General features: G+C 43.3%; 1 protein-coding gene across 3 annotated transcripts in view; it reads left to right on the top strand.

Annotated features, from left to right (window-relative positions):
• LOC106839995 (zinc finger protein 709-like) overlaps nucleotides 1-21477 on the top strand; it is a 76567-nt gene that overhangs the window by 26558 nt on the left and 28532 nt on the right. Inside the window, exon 4 of one of the 3 annotated variants that reach the window (XR_011496177.1) lies at nucleotides 91-1741. Coding sequence is in view for 2 of the 3 variants with exons in the window: in XM_070492111.1 (XP_070348212.1) it covers nucleotides 91-1463 (1373 nt within the window). In the remaining variant the exon portion in view is untranslated. Of the gene's footprint in view, nucleotides 1-90; nucleotides 1910-21477 lie in introns of those variants that run through there. The other 2 variants (XM_070492111.1, XM_070492110.1) reach the window with 2 other exon arrangements.

Here is a 21477-nt window from a genome sequence, read left to right on the forward strand (position 1 = left end):
TGTAAACATTCCCTATCAATCATAATAAACATAAGAAATATAAAATCATCAATAGAGAAATCACTAACAATGTGCTTCTCATTTGTACAGAAAGCATATGGTAGGGAGACTCTGTGACAGTGAAGAGGGTAGTCAGTGTGGAGAAAACATTAGCCTTCTTGCAAATCTCAGTCTGAACAAGAAAACTACAAGAGCTAAACCATGGGGATGCAGTGCATGTGGAAGAGTCTTCACGCATCATTCATTGCAGAAAACGCACATTAGATGTCACACTGAACATAAAACATATGACTATCAAACATATGGAGAGAAGCCATATAAATGTAAGGAATGTGGGAAAGCCTTCACTTATCTCACTTTACTTCAACCACATGCAAGAACTCATACTGGAGAGAAACCCTATGAATGTAAACAATGCAATAAAGCATTCACTTATTCCAGTTCTCTTCGAGTCCATGAAAGAATTCATACTGGAGAGAAACCCTATAAATGTGAAAAATGCAGTAAAGCATTCACTTATTCCAGTTCTCTTCGAGTCCATGAAAGAATTCATACTGGAGAGAAACGCTATAAATGTGAACAATGCAGTAAAGCATTCACTTATTCCAGTTATCTTCAAATACATGAAAGAATGCATACTGGAGAGAAACCCTATGAATGTAAGAAATGCAGTAAAGCATTCACTTGTTCCAGTTATCTTCAAATACATAGACGAATTCATACTGGAGAGAAACCCTATGAATGTAAGAAATGCAGTAAAGCATTCACTTGTTCCAATTATCTTCAAAGACATGAAAGAATCCATACTGGCAAAAAACCCTATGAATGTAAGAAATGCAGTAAAGCATTCTCTTCTTCCGGTTCTCTTCAAAGACATGAAAGAACTCACACTGGAGGGAAACCCTACAAATGTGAAAAATGTGGTAAAGCATTCACTTTGTCCCGTTATCTTCAAAGACATGGAAGAATTCATACTGGAGAGAAACCCTATGAATGTAAAAAATGCAATATATCATTCACTTTTTCTAGTTATTATCAAAGACATGAAAGAACTCACACTGGAGAGAAAGCCTACAAATGTGAAAAATGCGGTAAAGCATTCACTTGTTCCAGTTATCTTCAAAGACATGGAAGAACTCACACTGGAGAGAAACCCTACAAATGTCAAAAATGTGGTAAAACATTCACTTGTTCCAGTTCTCTTAAAATACATGAAAGAAGTCACACTGGAGAGAAACCCTTTGAATGTAAAATATGTGGTAAAGCCTTCAGTTATCGCGCTTCTCTTTCAAAACATGAAAGAACTCACACTGGAGAGAAACCATTTGAATGTAAAAAATGCGGTAAAGCATTCACTTCTTCCAGTTATCTTCAAATACATGAAAGAACTCACACTGCAGAGAAACCCTGTGAATGTAAAATATGCAATAAAGTCTTCACTGCTTCCAGTTCTCTTCGGGTCCATGAAAGAAGTCACAGTGGGGAGAAAGCCTCATGAATGTCAGGAAAGTGAGACAGGCTTTACTTCTCATGCAAACTTTTGAGGATATGCACAAATGCACAGGAGAGGATAAACCATGTAGACATAAACAATTTGGGAAAGACTTTTGTCATCCCAGTTCTTCCTGAAGGCATGAAAGGACTCACTTGATAAAAACGTCTTGAATGTAAACAGCATGAGAAAGACTTCAATTGGCCTACGTCCTTCTATGTCAAATGCCCAGCAAAAAGAAATGTATATGTAAGTCATGTGAGAAAGCTTCATGGAAATTAATTTGTCTATGAGGTTGTGGAAAACGTTCAACATGAAAGAGTTGTTATAAAATAAATAGATTGTACCTATCAAGCCTTTCTTAAAGTGCCACATTGGACTGGATTTCTATTAATTACTTCAGAAATGAATATTGAGGTGAGATGATTCTGCTAGTCATCCTTCATAAATAGTAAATAAGATTCATAGGTAGTGCTTTTCCTTTTATCAGTTAATAATATTTTATCTTTAGTTTTTTTTAATAATGTTTTAATTGTTCTGTGTTAGGGGGCTATTGAAAAGTGGCGGTTTGTATTTGTTGTGATTTTCTTACTGGCCTTGTATTACAGTTCCTGCACGTGCCTCATCCATTGTACATATTGTACATGTTTCAGAGAAAGCTCCTTTTTGGGGGTGGTGGGTGGAGGAGCCTGTTTTTATTTTCTGTACTATTAAACAGTTGGGAAAAATTTATGTGTGACAAGTTTATCCAAGAATGTACTTCCTGTGGATTCTTATTTTCCTATTTGGGGCTTTGCGGTTCGTCCTTCCTTCTGACTGGCATTTGGTGAATAGACTTTGAATTAAGTAGAGGCCTGTGGCAGGGCAACAAAATCTAGAGCTGGACACATCACCCCTGTACTGCATCATGTCAGTGAGGGTAATCTGAAGAGCTAGATCTTTAAGAATCCACCCCATTGCTGGCTCCTTGTTGGAATTCCCCAATGGCCTCACTTGCATGAGATTTGGAATGCAGAAGCACACAAGGCCTTAGGCAGATTTTCGAGCCACCACACAGGGAGGGAGACAGTTCCATAGGAGCTTCACAGACAACACCTTCCATCACTATTTCTGGATTCTTTGCCCTTCTTGTCAAGAGTATCTTGAAAACCAGCAATAACTAGTTGATTTCCATTTTGTTAGAGATGCATTTTCCACCAGTTTCACATCAAAGATCCATTCGAGTTAGGGTCTTTCTATAAGGCCTCTTGTGTCCACCAGGAAGCTAATTCAGACCTTTGTGGTGGGAGTGTTCTCTGATTCTCCTTTTCTCTAGATGATATCTGAATAAGGTCTGATGTGTATAGGAAACACCTTTGCTGTTGATAGTGCTAGTGAGCACATTTTCCTGCTTCACTGTGGCATCTCCAACGGGACATAAAAAGAAGCACCTGCGAGTTTGTTTCTTTGCTTCTGGTGCAGTGGCTGCCTAGACCCAGTTCTTCCGTGTGAGAACAATCACCTTTCTCACGTTGGCAAGACTGTGTGTGTTTCCTGTTACTTGTAGCTTGAATGCATTCCGTCGATGTGTTCTCCGTAACATTTGAGTGTACGTCAATAAGACTATGTCCGTCTGTTTGGGAAATGAGCACTTCTGTAGTTGTTTCATTGATGTATTTTATGAACTGTTCCAGTCCATCCTATGTTAATAAATATTAGTGTGGATTTCATTGTTACAGACTATTAATATCCATTTTTGATCATGGATTTTCAGATATACTTTACAGTGTTCTTCATTTAATCATTGTATGGTTTAAGTCAATTTTATCCTGTGGAGACCAATTCAGTGATTTCTTCTCCAGGCAAACTATTTCTTATTCTTTGACAGTTACAGTTATTGTCATGAAAATAATTCATTGTTCATTTTTAAGCAAAAAGTTAACCATCAGGGCTTTTTTCAGAGCCCTCTTCCAGTGACCTGCAGGATTGAGCCTGCAGGGGTGTCGGGAAGTCTAGTAAGAATGACCACAGACCTAAAGGACCTTGAGGTGTAGTGGTAATGGTGCTCAAAGGACTTTTTACAAGATTTTGGCCTGTGTTTGTGGGTTGGACTGCTATTCAAGGAGGCATGTTATTGTCTGTCTTCAGTGATGTGAGAGGGTCAACTTAATTGTATCTTTTGTAAATTTTTTGCTTTGTGAACCAAATCATTGTTTTCTCGAAGGCAAAAACAATGGATTGAAGGAAAGTTAAATTTTAAGAGGTTGCAGTCAGTCATTTTAGTAAGAACAAGGAAAAGAGTCATTTTTAGGATTTGGGCTTTTATCCTTTATCATTTTTACCTCTATGATCACAAAATACTGTTAGTTTTGTCTTGGAAACTGTGTACTTTTAATGACCAAGCTGTCGGACCCTTTTCACTTCAACAGGGTAAGACTTGGCCTTGCACTGGATGCAGCCCACTCCTGGTCCTCTGGAACAGCTTTGCCTTTCCTACTTACAGTCAAAACACCAATGTATTTCCTATGGTGTATTGGACACTATTTACTATGAAGTACCTCATTTAAATAGATAAATTCTCTTCTTGGTATCCTACATAGCATTTTCAATATGTCCTTTAGACTCAGCTGAGGCCTTTGAGTTTACGGATATTGTGAGACAATGCAAACCCAGCCGGGTAAATAGGTCCACTGTGCCACTCTGAAGCCTTTCCTTCTCCGAGACTGTGCTCTTGCTGGTACCATTTCAGCGTCCCTCACAAGCCATGCAGTGTGGAGCCCAGGTAGCTGATCACAGGTTTCCTTTCCATATGCTTAGATGTGCAGCACATGATGTGGAAACTTGGGGAGAAGCAGTAACAGCTTCAAGGTTTAAAACAGCAAGGGGAATGGAATGTTTTCCCTTTTTTTAGTGTAAACTTATGAATTGGAGGGGTTTCATTCCAATGGACACCACGGGATTGTTCTTTTGAGGTGATGGGTTGTTTTTCATCTTTTGGTGGCAGTATTCCTATACATTTGTGAAAACTCATGAGACCACCTGAAGTATTTTATGTATCTTTACATATGTATTATGTATAGTTACTAGAAAATGAATAGTACAATTGCTTTCACGTGATAGAAGAGTGTGATGGTCTCCTGAACCTGCATTTTACTCTGTTCAGATCTTTCTACCACTGTGGGGTCCTTCTTAGGAAGGTTGCAGGACTGACAACAAGGACTCAGTCCTCAACAGGCCTGTTTTGCAACCCTGTCTTCATTGAGAAAACGACCCCTAGGGTTGCACCTGCCCTCAGCTCATACTCCTAACAGGAGTGATGCGAAAGGCCTCCCAGACTCTGTCTTTGAGTGTAAATCAGGTTCATTGACAGGTCTTTGGAAATACCATGGTGTAAAACATAAACGTGTATCCGAAGCAGAAGCTGCCTGGGACACCCTTATTCACGTGCAGCATCATCAGATCTCACTGCCATCCGTAGACCATTTCCAGCTCTTCATTTCCCCACTCAAGCCTACTCTGTGCCTGCTCACTTGGAAAAATCTTTAGAAATCCACACATGTCGCACTCTGTACATTTTCTCTGAGGCAACAGGAGGGGCCTGTGAGCTGAGAGGGTGGCAGAAGCAGTGGTAGAAACCATGCCATGAGCACATTCTGTCAGCCACAGTGACACAGCCTTCTCAAATTTGTCAGATCTGCTTGCTTACTAATTCACATGACAGCTAGAGATTGACTTACATTGATTTGGGAAACAAAAGCTCTGGACTGTTTGAAATAGCATTCCATTAGTGTCCCCCTCCCCACAGTCCTTCTCAAAGATGCCTTAGCAGCCTCTCATTGAGCATCCAAGGGTCTCTAAACCCCCATGGTGCACATAAATTACCCAAGGCATTCTTGTACCAGAACTAATCTCTTCACAGGGTGCTGTACACAATTAGAGAAGGTACTACTGGCAACTGACAGAGTCTTTATGTAAATGGAGTCCCTTCGAGGGCCTCAGTGGATGATGCTCCAAGCCAGCTTCCCATTTTGCCTTGGGTCCTGAATGCAGGACCCCCCAGGGTTTCTAGTCAAAAGGCTCCTTATTGAAGAGTTGGGTATTTACAGCATAGAGGCAAACAGTACTCCTCTGGAATATCCCATGAGCAGTCAGGAGTGTTCCGTTCTCTGATGGAATCAATTCTGAAGAGATCATTTCCATTTTAGACACACTGGCCACTTGGAGAGTCACTTAGGAGCACATGGGTGACCAGGGTGTTCATAAACTTGATGGACAGTGTGCACCACCACACCCAGCAGAGTCCACTGCAGAGATGCTGCCTTCTGTCACTACATCAGACAGGCCATCCTTGATCAGAGAATGGATTGAAGCATCACAGTGATCAAACAGCAGTCATGTTAGCAGTACCCACTTTCTTGGCCCAGAATCCAACCTGTCTGTACATTTTTACAGATCCTGGGCCATTACCCATGATCTAGCTGTTCGTCCCACCAGTAGCACCAATTCCTTATCCAAGGTTGCCCTCTATGTCTTAAAGAATTCTGGGAATGTCTTGCCTCACAGATATCCAACTACAAATCTGGCCACTCCTTACTCTACCCATATGAAACCTCAGTCTGCAGAGGCTGATTTTTATTGCTCAGGGTGATAAATTGACTTAAATTTCTGAGACAAATATCAATGCCTCAGACCAGATGGTATTAACCTTGACCTTATGGTCCCACATAATGTGAAACCACTTACAGACCTCTAACTTAAGAGTCTAGGCCAAATTCAAGTGATTTCCCTCCTCTGCCATGGTTAACCCAGTGATGGACCAGTGAACCTGATGTGAAAAAGCAAGTCACTGGTAATATCATCAATGGACACACCTTCCAGGATGGGGAAGAGGTCTGTACAGCTGATGGCAAGTAGACTTCGTAGGCCCGTCAGATATTTAAAAAACAAATCCGTGGAAGCCCTTCATTTGGCTACTAGGCAGGAAAAGAGGAAATCAACAGAACAAGGTTGCACGTTTCCAGGGAAGAAAAATTTGTGGTCTGGTCCTAGTGGCCATCCTGTCCTTTCTGATCACCTCCAGGAATCTATTCTAAGCTTTGTTCATGATTTAATCCCTTGGGATACTGATAAGATGGTGCTTTGGGGAAAACAATATTAGGGAACCAATACACAAATTGGCTTCAAGGGTTTATCAAAGATCCACATATGTCCCAAACAGGACCCTGGAGAGCCCATCCACAGTGCCATGGGCCATTTCCTTGACCTTCTGGGCCCTTCAAACATGGCAGTTGGACTTCATCCGACCATCAGCCTCTCCAGGGTGTGAATATGCTTTAGGAATGGTCTGCGTGTTTTCCACTGGACTGAAGCATTCCCATGCTGCAGGGCACCAGGTCACACTGTGGGTAAAATTCTCCTAGAAAACATTATACCTACCTGCAGTGTCCCCTCAGAGTCTCACAGCAATCAAGGACCTCATTTTACAGGTCAAACTCTGCGATCCATATGTAAAATCTGGCCCGTTGTACAGCGTTTTCATTGTGCCTATCGTCTGCAATTCTCTGGTCTCAGTGAAAGAACTAATGGGATCCTAAAAACTGAATGGGCCAAACTCCTAGAATCTTTTCCTCTCCCATGGCTGAAAGCGTTGCCCTTGGTATTACGGAACCTTAGATCTACAGCTTTTGGAAGCACAAGCTTTCCCCATTTGAAATCACTGCAGGATGACCTATGAGATTAGATCAAGGACTGTACGAGCTTGTCCACATTACAGGAACCATTCTGACCTACTGCAAGGACCTCAGAAGGCTCTTAAGGATAGTACTTCCCTAGCAGAGCAATCATTTCCCAGGGCGCTCCTGGGAGAGAAAGATGGATGTCACCAGAGGCTTCGGCCAGGAGACTTTGTTTCCTGAAGACAACTTCACAAGAATGTCCTACAAGCGTGAAGCAAAGGGCCATACCAGGTACTGTCGACCAATCCTTGTGCAGGTAACTACAGGGTATTGACTCTTGGATTCATGTTTCTCATGTTATAAAGGCACCTTCACCTGACTGCACATCTCCACCCACTGGAGATCTTAAATTAAAAATGTCTCCTGGGGGCTGGCCCCGAGGCTGGGTGGCTAAGTTCGTGTGCTCTGTTCCAGCAGCCCAGGGTTTCACTGGTTTGGATCCTGGGTGTGGACAACCCAGCCTTTAGTTTCCCCTACATAGTACAACTTTTTTCCTTAAACAGGAAGATTGTCCCTGCATTTCTCTAACTCCTTTCAGGGAATGCTCAAGTGCCTCTAAAAATGCTCCACCCATGCCCATCCACGAAGTCCCACATATGTACATGTGGCTCTACCACAAATGTCATCACAGAGGCTGTGGTTACTCCTGATTAATCAATGATAATGTGCAACTCCTCTCTGCAGGGCCTTCTTCCAGCGGACTGATGATGTTGTAGACAGTTTAGAGAATGATTCTTTTCCCATACGCACAAACAAGACAGATCGTTGGCTCACAATGGTGCTACCTTCTTTGTGTGTAAATGAACCCTTGAATGTTTGACCCTTGTCTTGTGTTCTTTGCCCCTTCAGGATGTATTTTGATAGGTAGATATGGTAGAAAACCATAGGCATATGCCTGGCTACAGAGCTGGCAAATGGGTGGTACCTGTCTCCTAGGCCGATTAACCACTGCTTTGACTAGACTTAAAGTGATCTCTCGACAAACTGATTCCACCCAGAAAACCCAAAAGCAAAGGGCCCTCTCCATCACAGAGGACCATCCTGATGAAGGTCCCCCTGAATCCAAGGATAATACTTGTGGTCTCAGTCAAGGCTGTGACCTTCCTGCTGCTTATTCAGGACATATTGGATGTTATTTCCTTAGGGGACTCTTCTCTTGGCTGGAAGTTGGCACATTCCATTCCAACTGGACCTGATGATGAGGAATCTTACCAGAACTGTCAGTGCAGCTGCTCCCTCTACTGCAAATCAATAAGAGCAGCACAGAGCCTTCAGGTGCTCCAGCTTGAGCGGTCCTGGACAGGAGGACAGCCCTGGACTCTCTCCTTGCTGCCCAAGGAGGAGTCTGTGCTCCTGCCGACACCTCCCGTTGCACCTGCATGAATAATTCTCAACCTGTTGAATTAGAGGCACTGAAGCTTGTTCAACTCGCTAAATCTCTGAAGGGCCACTCTGATTTTACTCCACGCTGGTTGAATTTCAACTTTCCTGACATTCTTAGGTGGCTTCCTTCTGGGCTGGGGGCTATCCTTGGGTCTAGGCTACAAATTCTTTTGTTTATTATAATCATAATTTCCTCTCCTTTTGTCATTTTTTAACTGCTCATGGCGAATACTTCTCAGTGTCGCATGGCTTCCCAAAACATCAAGGTCATGGTTGCTCAGAGACTTGAGACTATTCAAAAGACCTATCCAGTGAGGAACATTGACAACAAGACCGTTATCGACATCTGCGGACTAGAACATGATGCCTAAACCTCATTACCTGGCCACCCTACTTCCTGCTGTAATGTGGTCTATACCATTGATTAAGTTACTCCCATGAGAGCCCTCAGTTTCCCCCCAAATGAGACCTGACTTCCCTAGAATGAGCCTTCTGGGCAAACAGGGAGACTCCTAAACATACGACCACAAAGATGAGAGCCATGATGCTTTCTGGCAAAATGTCTCAATCAAAAGGAAGAAACGTAGATGAGGATACTGAAATGCAGTAAGATATGTCAAGACTTCAAAAATGGAGCTGGGAGGCCGTTAAGCGAGGCTTATGCAGGTGCACAGGCAGGTGGGGACCGAACCTTTGAACTTCACCTGACCACACAAGCCACATCCTGGAACAATTTCTCTTCCAGAAATGAACACGCTGCTTAGGAACAACTTAAGGATCATTCACCTACTGGCGTGTCCACTCCCTCCCTGCCAGCACTGGTCATTAATTATTCCAGACGCCTTATGGAAACTGGTGGGCTTGCCTTTATAACTTCCTGCTGCCTGCTTTGTCCTCTTCAGTTTCTACTCAAATTTGAGCTTCGACTCAAATCTGTGCCTCCCAAATGGCAATTCCCAGGGCACCAAATAAACCTGTTGCTTCTCCTGCAGTTCATGCCTTTTATTAATTGACGTCACCAATGTCCTGGGAGCATAACTTGCTTGACTAATTCATCCTGCAAAATTTTCTCCTTTTAGAAATAATTTCTGATGCTGCTCTTTCATATTTGTCCTGAGTTTTGGAAGCCTCCTCCCAGCAGTCTAAGTCCCTGGTTCTTTCCAGAAAACATACTCAGTGTGCAGTGTAGGGTGTACGTTCCCTAAATACGCAAATCCACTCCTATTTGCCTTTCATCTCATGCTCCACTTTGTCGAGTGTCCTCTGATTTGATCTTATCACAATGTGCCAACCAAGATAGTTATTTGGAAAGTAAGTAAGAGGTTCGCGTTGATGGCTCTCTTGACCTCATCTACAGGCAAAATCTCTGTGCTAGGACCCTCCTGGTGTTTGGGGACAGTAGGAAGCCTCTCTGAGTGACAGTCTCATTTTAGGAGCTGAGGGCACAGTGCAGTGGACAGGCAGCAGCCAGAGGTCCTCCTGATTGTCTCCTGGCACCTCAGGAACTTCTTATATTACAGCCACCTCATGCGCTGGAACATGGGCAGTTGGCAGCCAAGTCTTGTCAGCTCACCACTCCCAAGGTCTCGCCTCAGTTCCACGTGCAGGGCCTGAGACAATAGCGTCCCAACGTTTCCAACAGTCCCACCCAGCGCTTGTTAACCCTCAGCAGCAGGTACTGGGGGTGGGGTTCCCGGTGTTGCATCCTGTTCTTCCTGGGCAGCCCTGTCAGTGGAGCTGAGTGACAAGGTGCCAGGTGCTCTGGGGCGGTGGTCTGGGAGGGAGTCTCCCCCAACATGGGCTGGGGGAGCTGAGGGTGGATTGTTCTTGGTTCAAGGACCAGACTCTCATGTTTCTTACAAAACTTCATAGATTTTCTTGAGTAAATGTTCTTCACTTGCTGTTTGCCTTTGGGACCATTTCCAGTGGCTTGAAATGTTTGCTATTATGTAATTTTCACCAGTTTTATTGAGGAGTAGGACAGCTGAGTTACTGTCATGGTCACGCCACCCTAATGCATTTAGGATGAAGCCCATTCCAGGAAATACTCACCAGTTTCAAGTAGGAAGGATGCAGAAGCTCTAACATCACTTGAGAACAAAATAGAGACATTTGTATGCTTTGCAAAAAGGCATGGAATACTTCATAACAGTCACTGTTTGGAGGATTATACAGTGAGAAATGGCTTCCCACTTAAAATGAATCACTCATTTGGCATATACTTATGAGAAATAAAGTCTGGTGTTAGAGTTTCTCAGAGAAACAACCAATATGATCTGTTATGCGCATGTGTGCTCATGCGTATATGTCTGTTTTCTTTTTATTTAAGAAAGTGACTCAGGGTAGCCCCTGGGCCAAGCGATTAAGTTCTTGCACTCCGCTTTGCCAGCCCAGGGTTTTCCCAGTTTGGATCCTGGACGTGGACATGGCACCACTCATCATTCTATGCTGAGGTGGCATCCCACATGCCACAACTAGAAGGACCCACAACTAAAATATACAAGTATGTCCAGGGGGCTTTGGGGAGAAAAAGGAAAAATGAAATCTTTTCTTTTTTCTTTAAAGATTTTCTTTTTTTCCTTTTTCTCCCCAAAGCCTCCTGGTACATAGTTGTATACTCTTTGTTGTGGTTCCTTCTACTTGTGGCATGTGGGATGCCGCCTCAGCGTGGTTCGCAGAGCAGTGCTATGTCCGCGCCCAGGATTTGAACCAATGAAACACTGTGCCGCCTGCAACGGAGCATGCGAACTTAACCACTCGGCCACCAGGCCAGCCCCAGGAAAAATAAAATCTTTAAAAAAAAACAGAAAGTGACTCATGTGGTTATGGAGACAAGGTCAAGTTAAAAATCTGCAGTCTGGCTGAGCCGGCTGGAAACCCAGGGGAAGAACTGTAGTTCAAGTCCCAGGCCGTCGAGGGGCAGAGTTTCTACTTGTTCAGGGCAAGTCTGTCTTTTCTTTTAGTCATGCTTTTTGGTGAGGAAGATGGGCCCTGAGCTAACATCTCTTGCCAATCTTCCTGTTTTTTTTCCTCCCCAAAGTCTCAGTACATAGTTGTATATCTAGTTGTAAGTCATTCTAGTTCTTCTGTGTGGGACGCTGCCACAGCACGGCCTGATGAGTGATGTGTCGGTCCGTGCCCAGGATCCAAACCGATGAACCCTGGACTGCCAAAGCACAATGTGCGACCTTAACCTCTCAGCCAGGGTCCACCCCCAAAGTCTGTCTTTGTTCTATAAAGAACTTCAATAGAGGGGCTGGCCCGGGGTCACAGCAGTTAAGTTTGCACATTTGCTTCTTGGCGGCCCGGGGTTCGCAGGTTCGGATCCCGGGTGGGGACATGGCACCTCTTGGCACGCCATGCTGTGGTGGGCGTCCCGCGTATGAAGTAGAGGAAGATGGGCACAGATGTGAGCTCAGAGCCAGGCTTCCTCAGCAAAAAGAGGATTGGCAGCAGATGTTAGCTCTGGTTTAATCTTCCTCACAAAAACAAAACAAAACAGGGAATTAGTTGGCTGGCAGGAGGCTTGCAGGGCTCAGAAGAAATATCACCCCATGACTTTAGAAAATAGTTCTGGGGCTGGCCCCGTGGCCGAGTGGTTAACTTCCTGCACTTTGCTTTGGCGGCCCAGGGTTTCGCCACTTCGGATCCTGGGCAGGGACATGACGCTGCTCATCAGGCCACATTGAGGTGGCGTCCCAGATGCCACAACTAGAAGGACCCACAACTAAAATATACAACTGTGTACTTGGGGGATTTGGGGAGAAAAAGCAGAAAAACAAATAAAAAAGAAGATTGGCAACAGTTGTGAGCTCAGGTGACAATCTTTAGAAACAAAAAGAAGAAAATATTTCTGTAAAGGAGCCACACTTTTATTGAATTGATTCTTAGAGCAATTTAAGTGCCTCAGGACATTGGTGAAAACAAGAGAGAAATCAGCCCACAGTTAATGGAGTTTACCCACTGGCTGTGGTTCCTGAAGGAGAAAGAGGGCCCTCCCAATATCACTGGCCCAGGAGGGCAGGTTTTCCCCAAGCCATGTCCCCTTCTAGGAGCTGTGTCAGAAGTTCCCCTCTGTTGGGGACATAGACTGAAATCCAGCCAGTCACTGAACAAATAAATAAGCCAATTCCAGTAAAACCCCCCAGAAGGAAGAGGACCAGTTTCTGGAGTTACTACAGTACATTACCTAAAATGTCTGATTTGCAACAAAATTACAAGACATGCAAACATACTGGGCAGAAAAACAGTAGTTGACAAAATCACGGATCTGTTACAAGGAAACCGCAGTCAAATTAACTGCTGACATCTAAGCAGAAAAAAAAGGATGTCAGAAGGCAGAGGAATAACGTATTCAAAGTGCACAGGAAAAAAAACCTCTCAACCAGCATTCCTATATTTATCAGAAGTACCTTGTAAAAAGGAAGGTAAAATAAGGAAAATCCCAGATCAAAAAAACTGAGAGGTTATATTGGGAGCCAACTTGCATGCAAGAATTATTGGAGGAGCTCTTCAGGCTGAAAGCAAGTGACCCCAGGAGGTAATTCAAATCATTATAAAAAACTAAAACACCAGTATAAGTGATTATGTAAGTATGAAAGACAGAATCAGTACCTATTTCCTCCTTTCTTCACTCAACTGATAACAAAGGACTTGTATAAAATACTATGTATGTAAAGTGCTGTTGGGACTGTACTACGTAGAAAGGTTCTCTATGTGTAATATGTTTGCCATTAAATGCAGAAATGACACGATGGGAGCAAAACTGTATTGAGCTAAGAAAATAACTACAGAGGGCAAGGAAATGTGTGACCATGTATTATTGAGATATATCATTAATGGATATAATCTGCATAAAAATACCACAAAAATGGCAAAAGGGGATAGAGCTATGTCTGATTAATGTTTCCATGTATCACTGGAATCAAGGGAGCATAAAGCTGAAGCTCATTCTTATAAATTATGAAGTATATGTTATGGGCCGGCCCGGTGGTGCAGCGGTTAAGTTCGCACATTCCACTTCATTGGCCCGGGGTCACCGGTTCAGGTCCTGGATGTGGGCATGGCACTGCTTGACAAGCCATGCTGTGGCAGGCGTCCCACATATAAAGGAGAGGCAGATGGGCACGGATGTTAGCTCAGAGCCAGTCTTCCTCAGCAAAAAAAAAAAAAAAAGTGAAAACACTCTGGAACTCTTGTGCGCTGTTGCTGGGAATATAAAATCATATTCAGGTTCTGAAAAACAACATGGCAATTCCTCAAAAAGTACAAATTGAGGGCTGGCCCCGTGGCCGAGTGGTTAAGTTCGCGTGCTCCGCTGTAGGCGGCCCAGTGTTTCATTAGTTCGAATCCTGGGCGCGGACATGGCACTGCTCATCAGACCATGCTGAGGCAGCGTCCCACATGCCACAACTAGAAGAACCCACAACGAAGAACAACGAAGAATACACAACTATGTACCGGGGGGGCTTTGGGGAAAAAAGGGAAAAATAAAATCTTTAAAAAATAAAAAAATAAAATAAAAAAAATAAAAAGTACAAATTTACTTAGTATCTGATCAACCAGTTCTATTTCTGGGTAAGTACCCAAAAGAATTGAAAGTACAGACTCAAACACATTTATGTCCAACATGTCCCCTCATGTTCACATTAGCATTATCTACAATAGCCAAAAAGTAAAAGTGACCCAAGTGTCCTTCAACAGTTGAACGGATCAAAATTCTGCCAGTGGCTTTTAATAGCTCCACTGTCCAGATAGTGCCCATGATTTTCCCTAAAAACTAATGCCTAGGCATCATGGGGTCAACTTTGAAGAGAAAGACAACTAGTTTGAGTTACTATCTGGGAATTTCAGAGTCTGACAACCCTGTTCACACCCAGAAACTGGACATTGAGTTTGTAATGGCCAGTGCCCAAAGGTCAGGATATTGGTGACCATTTGGACAGGGGTGGTGACTTGTAAGCATTTATGCCGTTGATCCCATTTTAGAGGGTTTGAATTCCCCAGCTAGCATCCATAACTTTTGACATTTACATACTTGTATTAGAAATATATAAGCATCTCTTATAACCTAATAATAAAAAGTCAAATAACGCAATTTAAAAATGACAAAGTTGTGCATACATATTTTTCCAAGAGAGATAGACAAATGGCCAAGAGCATATTAAAAACTGCTGGACATCATTAGTCATCAAAGAAATGCAAATCAAGACCTCAGTGAGATACCGCTTCACAATCACTAGGATGGCTAGAATGAAAAAAGGAGACAATATCAGATCTCATCAATATACACAGTGAAATTTCAACCCTCATACATGGGTGGTTCAAATATGAAATGGTGCGGCCACTCTGGAAAACAGCCTGCGAGTTCCTCAAAAATTAAACCTTAGAATCACCATACGATGCATCAATTCCTTTCCTAATTATGTGCCCAAGGAAAATGAAAACACATGTTGAAACAAAACTTGTACATGAGTTTTATGGTAATGTTATTTTTAGTAGCCAAAAGGTGGAAACAGTCCAAATATCCAGGAATGGATCCGTGGATAAACAAGTTTTATCCATCCCCTGAAATTTTATTTGGCCATGATAATGAATGACGTATTTATACAGGGTCCAACACGGATGTACCTTGAAAACCTTATGCTAAGTTACTGAAGCCAGTGCCAAAGTCAATGTCAGTACACACATTGAATTATTCCATTCCTAGGAAATAGGGAGATCTATAGAGACAGAACATAGACGAACGGTTGTCTAGGGCTGGGAATTGTGGAAGGAAGAGGAGAAGATTGGGATTGACTGCTAAAGGGCAGAAGAGTTTCTTTTTGAGGTGAGAAAAATGTCAAAAATTGACTGTGGTGGGCCAGCCCTCATGGCCTAGTGCTTGCAGTTTAGCAGAGTCTGCTTTGGCAACCTGGGTTCCGTTCCTGGGTGTGGAAGCGCACCCCTCGTCTGTCAGTAGCCGTGCTGTGGAGGATCATAAGAATCATATGGTGGGTGTATTTTAGTTTTTTGGGGAACCTCCATCCTGTTTTCCATAGTGGCTGCACCACTTTACATTCCCCCAATAGTACACAGGGTTCCCTTCACATCCTCACCACCGTTTGTTATTTCACGCTTGTAGAGCTTTATTATTTTCTATTGATGTTTTGCAGTTTTCAGAGAATTTGTTTACTACTTAATTTATTAAATTTATTCCTATTTTATTCTTCTTGATGCTACTATACGTAGATTTCTTCTGTTAATTTCATTGTCAGCTTGTTCATTGCAGTGTATAAAATACAATTTATTTGTATATAGTGATCTTGTTTCATACAAATTTGCTGTACTCAATTATCGGTTCTAATAGATTTTTTAGTGGGTTCCTTAGAGTTTTCTATTTACAAGATAAGACATATGCAAGTGAAGATAGTTTTACATCTTCCCACCGAGCCTGGATGGTTTTTATTTCCTTCTGTTGCAAAGCTGTTCTGGCTAATTGCCAGTACATTGTCAACTAGAAGAGGAAGGGCAGACATTCTTGTTTTCTTCCTCATCTTTGGGAGAAAATAATCAGCCTTTGCCCTTTAAATATAACATTAGCTGTGGGTGTCCCATACTTGCTCATCATCAGGCTCAGGAAATTTCCTTCAAATTCTGGTTTCCTGAGTGTTGCTCTTGTGAAACGATGTCTAATATTGTCAAGTATTTCCTCTGAGTCTATTGAGATGATCAGGCCACTTCTGCTTTTCACTCTATTAATGTGACGTGTTACGTTAATAGATTTTGAGCGGTTAACCCGACCCTGCATCCCCAGAATGAATTCCACTTGTTCATGGTGTATAAACCTTTTAAGTTGTTGCTGGATTAGGTACTAGGATTAGTTGAGGTTTTTCTGGATCCATATTCACAAAGGAAATAGGTCTGTAGTTTTTTGGGATACTTTTGTCTGATTTTGTTATCACGGTAACACTGGCCCGAAAATGAGTTGGAAGTGTTGTGTTGATTCTGTTTTGGGGGAGACTTTGTGAAGAGGCCCTGTTAAGCCTTGATTGGAGGTATTGGAGGATTCTGCTGTGACACCCTCTGGGCCTGGGCTTGTCTTTATGGGTAGTTTTTTGCTTACTTATTCAACCACTTGTTCTAATTCTAATCAGATTTTCTTTCTGGGTCACTTTTGGTAGCTTGTGTTTTTCTAGGAATTTGTGCATTTCATCTAAGTAATCGAATTTGCATGCAACTGTTAATTCGTTTCTAATGCTTTTGATTTCTGTAATCTCAGTAGTGATATCCCCTCTTTCATTCTGCTTCTGGGGATCTGAGTCTGCTCTCCTTTTCTCTAGGTCAATCCAGCTATTGTCTGCTAGTTTTCTATAGTCAGTCCTGTTGGGGTTTCATTAATTTTCTTTATGGGTTTTCTGTTCCCTGTTTTCTTAATTTCTTCTCTAATTTTTCTTTCCTTTTCTTAATATATTTGGTTTGGTTTCTCATCCTTTTCAAGTAGGATCCTTTTGAATTTGAGTCAGGTATAAGGTTTGGTCATTGATTTGGCATTTTTCTTTGTTAGTTTAGGCATTTGTGGGTATAATTTTTATCTATATAGTGTTTTTAATGTATCCCATAACATTTGTTAAATTGTGTCCTTGTTTTTCATTGGTTAAAAATGTTTTCTAATTTCCTTACTGAGTTCTTTGACCCATTGTTTATTTAGGAGTGTCTTCTTTAATTCCCTCATATTTGCATGTTTCCCCAAATTTTCCAAAGATATTGATTCCTATTTTCATTCCATTATGTTCAGAGATCTTAGTTTGTATTTTAAAATTTAAATTTCCTAGCATTTAAAATTTATGAGGTCTTTTTTAAAGATTTTATTTTTCCTTTTTCTCCCATAGCCCCCCAGTACATAGTGGCATATTTTTAGTTGTGGGTCCTTCTAGTTGTGGCATGTGGGATGCCACCTCAGCATGGCTTCATGAGTTGTGCCGCATCTGCACCCAGGAATTTGAACTTGCGAAACCCTGGGCCACCAAAGCAGAGTGTGTGAACTTCACCACTCAGCCACAGGGCCAGCCCTGCTCTGTATCTTTATTATTAGCAATGATATATTCACATTTTTTGGATTTCCAAATCTATTCAAATCTCACCTACATTTTTCTTGGAATGTCATGACTTCCACTGCTTAAGTATACAGAAATACTTTCTCATGTTTACTTTCAGTGTTTTCATTTTATATTCTTACTGTTTTACTCTTTACCCCATATAGAATTGTTCTGTGTGAAGGAGACAGGAGAGTTATAGACTGCCAGGATTCACGGTCTCTTTTGTTCCATCCTTGTGTCTGCTTGTAGAGCATCAGGGGCTCATCTGTCCAGTCCACAGTTTCTCAACGTTGACACTACTTCGATGTTGACCAGAGAGTACTCTGTCAAGGGGACTGTTCTGTGAATCGCAGGGTCCCTAGATGTCTGTAGCAGTGCTCCCAACCTGCCACCGTCATAACAGCCCGAAATGCCTCCAGATGCAGCCAAATGTTCCCTGAGAGGCAAAATCACCCCTCTGACAACCAAGTGGTCAGTTCTTATGGTGGCAACAGACCATTAAATTATGACAACTCATTAATTTGTGGAATTGGTGCATCTGGTGAAACTTGTTCTTCTTCCTTCTTTATTAGCAATATTCCCCTGAACACCCTTTGGAGTTATTTTCAGAGATATACTTTAGGATTACTGTATTTTGAGACAGAAAAACAGATCCTGATGCAAATTCGAGTGGAACTGTGTTTTAAAATGTTGGTGTGTGTAGAGGGAGCTGCATCTTTGACTTGAGGAGTCCTCCATGCACCAACGTTGATTATGTTTCCATGGAGGAGATGCGTCTGTCAGCTCACCAGGACATAGACTTGTCTGCACGTAGCTCTCACACATGGCGTTGGCCCTAAACCTGCACATTTCATATATACGTTGCACGACATGTGATTGTAATTAAATCCTTTGTGTTGTTATATGTTATGTGTGTATTTACACAACGTTCAGCAAATGGACTCCTTCATCAGTTGTAGTAATTTTCCACTTATTTTATCTTTAGCTTGTCAAATAAACAGTGCTCTCATCTCCAATAACAATATTTGCTTCTTCCATCTTATTCATCAGATGGATCACTGTGTTTTCTGACGTGAAGTTATAGAGGAAAGTGATGATAAACACTAGGAGTGAGAAGAAACATGTTTGGTTCTTGTTTGGATTGGCTCCTCCTTTCAGTGGGATGCCTCTTACACAGCAGTTCCCCTTCATGCTGTGCTCTCAAACATCTTCTGAGTACTAGGCTGGCCTGGTTGTCATTGTGGCTGAGAATGACCACGGGATTTTAGCACCAAAAGGTGACTAGAAATTTTGTGGCACTCTCTTCAGATTTCAAGCAAGGGCAAGGGCAATCGGTTCCATAGTGGGGATTTGAATAAGGCCTGTGGGGAAGAACAGAGTTATTTGTGATTCACACAGAGGAATGAGTCCTAGTCAATGAACCATTTGTCCTAATTTCATAATAAGAGGTGAAGTGTGCTTGGTGGCAAGTCTTGGTCTGAGTAAGGCAGCCTGGTAACTGAAGTCAATGGGTTCACCTCTTGGTTAGAGCAGAGCTGAAAATACAACCAAAGCAGAAGTAGATGAAGAAAGGTTTATTTCTTACAGAAGCAATGGAGAACACCAGGGATCTCTCCCAAAGTAGTGTCTCGCCAAACAAGAATTTGAGGTCAAGGGGTCCTTTTCTTGAGGTCATAGTACAGTTCATGAATATTCAGTTAAGGAAGAAGCAGGAGAGCAGGGTTTATTGCCTAACAGTCACGTTCCTTTAAGTCTCATTGGTAGAAGGGACATGAGCTAGTACATACATAGTATGATCCAGCAATGGCTCCCTGGTCCCTCCCAGAGGAGGAGAATTGAAAATATTAATGAGTTGATAACGGGGAAAGTTCACTTCAGAGCAGATCGAGGCGGATAGAAGTGGCTTCGGCCAGCCTGCTTGTGGGAACCTTCTGGGGTTAGGCTCTTCCTGTAACTTTCCATCTGCAGACACTCAACAGACAATGTTAGTTTCGATCAGATCCTCTGTACCCCTTTCTTGGCCTAGTTCCCTGGCACCGTATCTGTCTGTGTACCTATTTGGCAAAACTATGTCAGACTGCAGTTGGGAACAAATATCAAAATGGAGAGTAATGATTGCATATGGTGAGGTGACCTTCAGTTGTGTGTTTGTAAAGAAGGATCACAGTCCCAGGAGTCCTGTCCCAGCACTACCTTTCAATGCAAATAGCCCTGCAGAGGACGAATTCTGTCTGGCATTCTGCTCGGACACCTAAACACAGGGGCTGTCACTCAGACTCAAGAGGGCGAGTCTTTTGAATGGTCCAATCAGAGGCGGCGCCGGGACAGGTGGGTGGGGCGAAGCTCTGCGACCCCCAGCAATTCGCTGATGCTGCAGTCGCGCTGGGGCTCCCGTCTTATGCCATTAAAGTCTCCGCTTGTCTCTGACGTTTGTTGTGTCGAGTTGTGACCTGTACCGACCGAAGTGTCATAGGAAGGACTCAGGGGACACAGGAGCCCTAGAAATGGTGAGAGTTCAGCCCCGGAGGTAGGACGCGGGAGGAGGGGCTGGTGGGAAGCGGCGGGGCGGGCCCGGCCTCCCGCGGTCCCCTCCAGGGTCTGCGGCCCCGAGTCCGCGGTGGCGCCGCTCGGCCCTCAGGCCCCTCCCGCCCCAGCGTGGGGGCGGGGCCGGCAGCCGGGCCCCGGGCGTCCTGTGGTCCCTGCGCGCGGCGACTGGGGCCGGAGCGTCTCTGAGCCGCTGTGCGCACGCAGCCCCGCGTGTCCCAGACGGTGCGGGGCCCGCGGGAGGGCCCGCAGGAGGATCGGGCCTCGGTCTCCGGGCTCCGTGCTCGTAGGGGCTGCGGTGTCTGGGGTCCCCGGGCCTCCTTTCTCCCCAGAGGGTACCCGTTTTCTTCTCAATTTTCCGTACGTTTGAGGAGCAGAGTCTCAAATCCCTGACCCTGTCCCGCGCATCCAGTTCTTCGCAGGGCTGGGAACAAATTCCTGAATTTCCAGGGTCTGGCCGAATTCCCAAATGCCAACTTCCTGCCTTGGATTCACAGCATTATCATCAAGTATTTGTCCTTGTTGGAATTGAAACAGATTGAACATTTTAATTGCTTATCATTTTCTCACAGTCAGTGGATTCCTGTTTCAAAAAGATTTGTGTGTGTGGATATTTTCCGTGAGTGAAAAGCGGCCTCTCACCGCCTGGAACTACGTTGCATGAAATCCTCGTGCGTCTCCCCACAATCTTCCTGGGCGCCGACATCCTGTGGGAAGTCCTCTGGGGGCCGGTTCCTCTTCAGAAAATACCCGGGATGATCTGTCCTGTCAGCACTGTCCCCACCTGCATTCGTCACCTTTTGAAAGGTTTATTCACTTTTTTAGTCTCGGTTTTTCAATGAACAAAAGTTTATTTAATCAACACGATGTACGCGATGTACAGGATTTCCAAAGAGGCACGAAACAGGTGAATTTCAGAAAAACTAAAGTATTCCAGTTTTACATGGCCTGCACTCAATTCTTGTTTCCCTTTTTTCCTCCCATCGTGGGTCGTAATATTCTGAGGTCTGTTCTCTTATTTTGGGTGAGATAAAATGTATTTCCACAGCTTAGACTTGCTGACCTGAAGTGTTCAGGTAGGATTCATAGTTTATAAATATTTCCTGTCTGGGAAATAATATGATAATATCATTGTTTTTCCAGAATGCATTACTTTCTTGAGGGGCTTCTTGTTGACTTAGCAAATTGCTATACCATTTTCTTCCCTCGTTTCCACATAAAGACTAGCTTGAGTGTGTTCGCTGGATGGTTCAAACACTGGGTTTGT

Source organism: Equus asinus, chromosome 20 (genome assembly GCF_041296235.1).
Source record: "Equus asinus isolate D_3611 breed Donkey chromosome 20, EquAss-T2T_v2, whole genome shotgun sequence".
Lineage (NCBI taxonomy): Eukaryota > Metazoa > Chordata > Mammalia > Perissodactyla > Equidae > Equus > Equus asinus.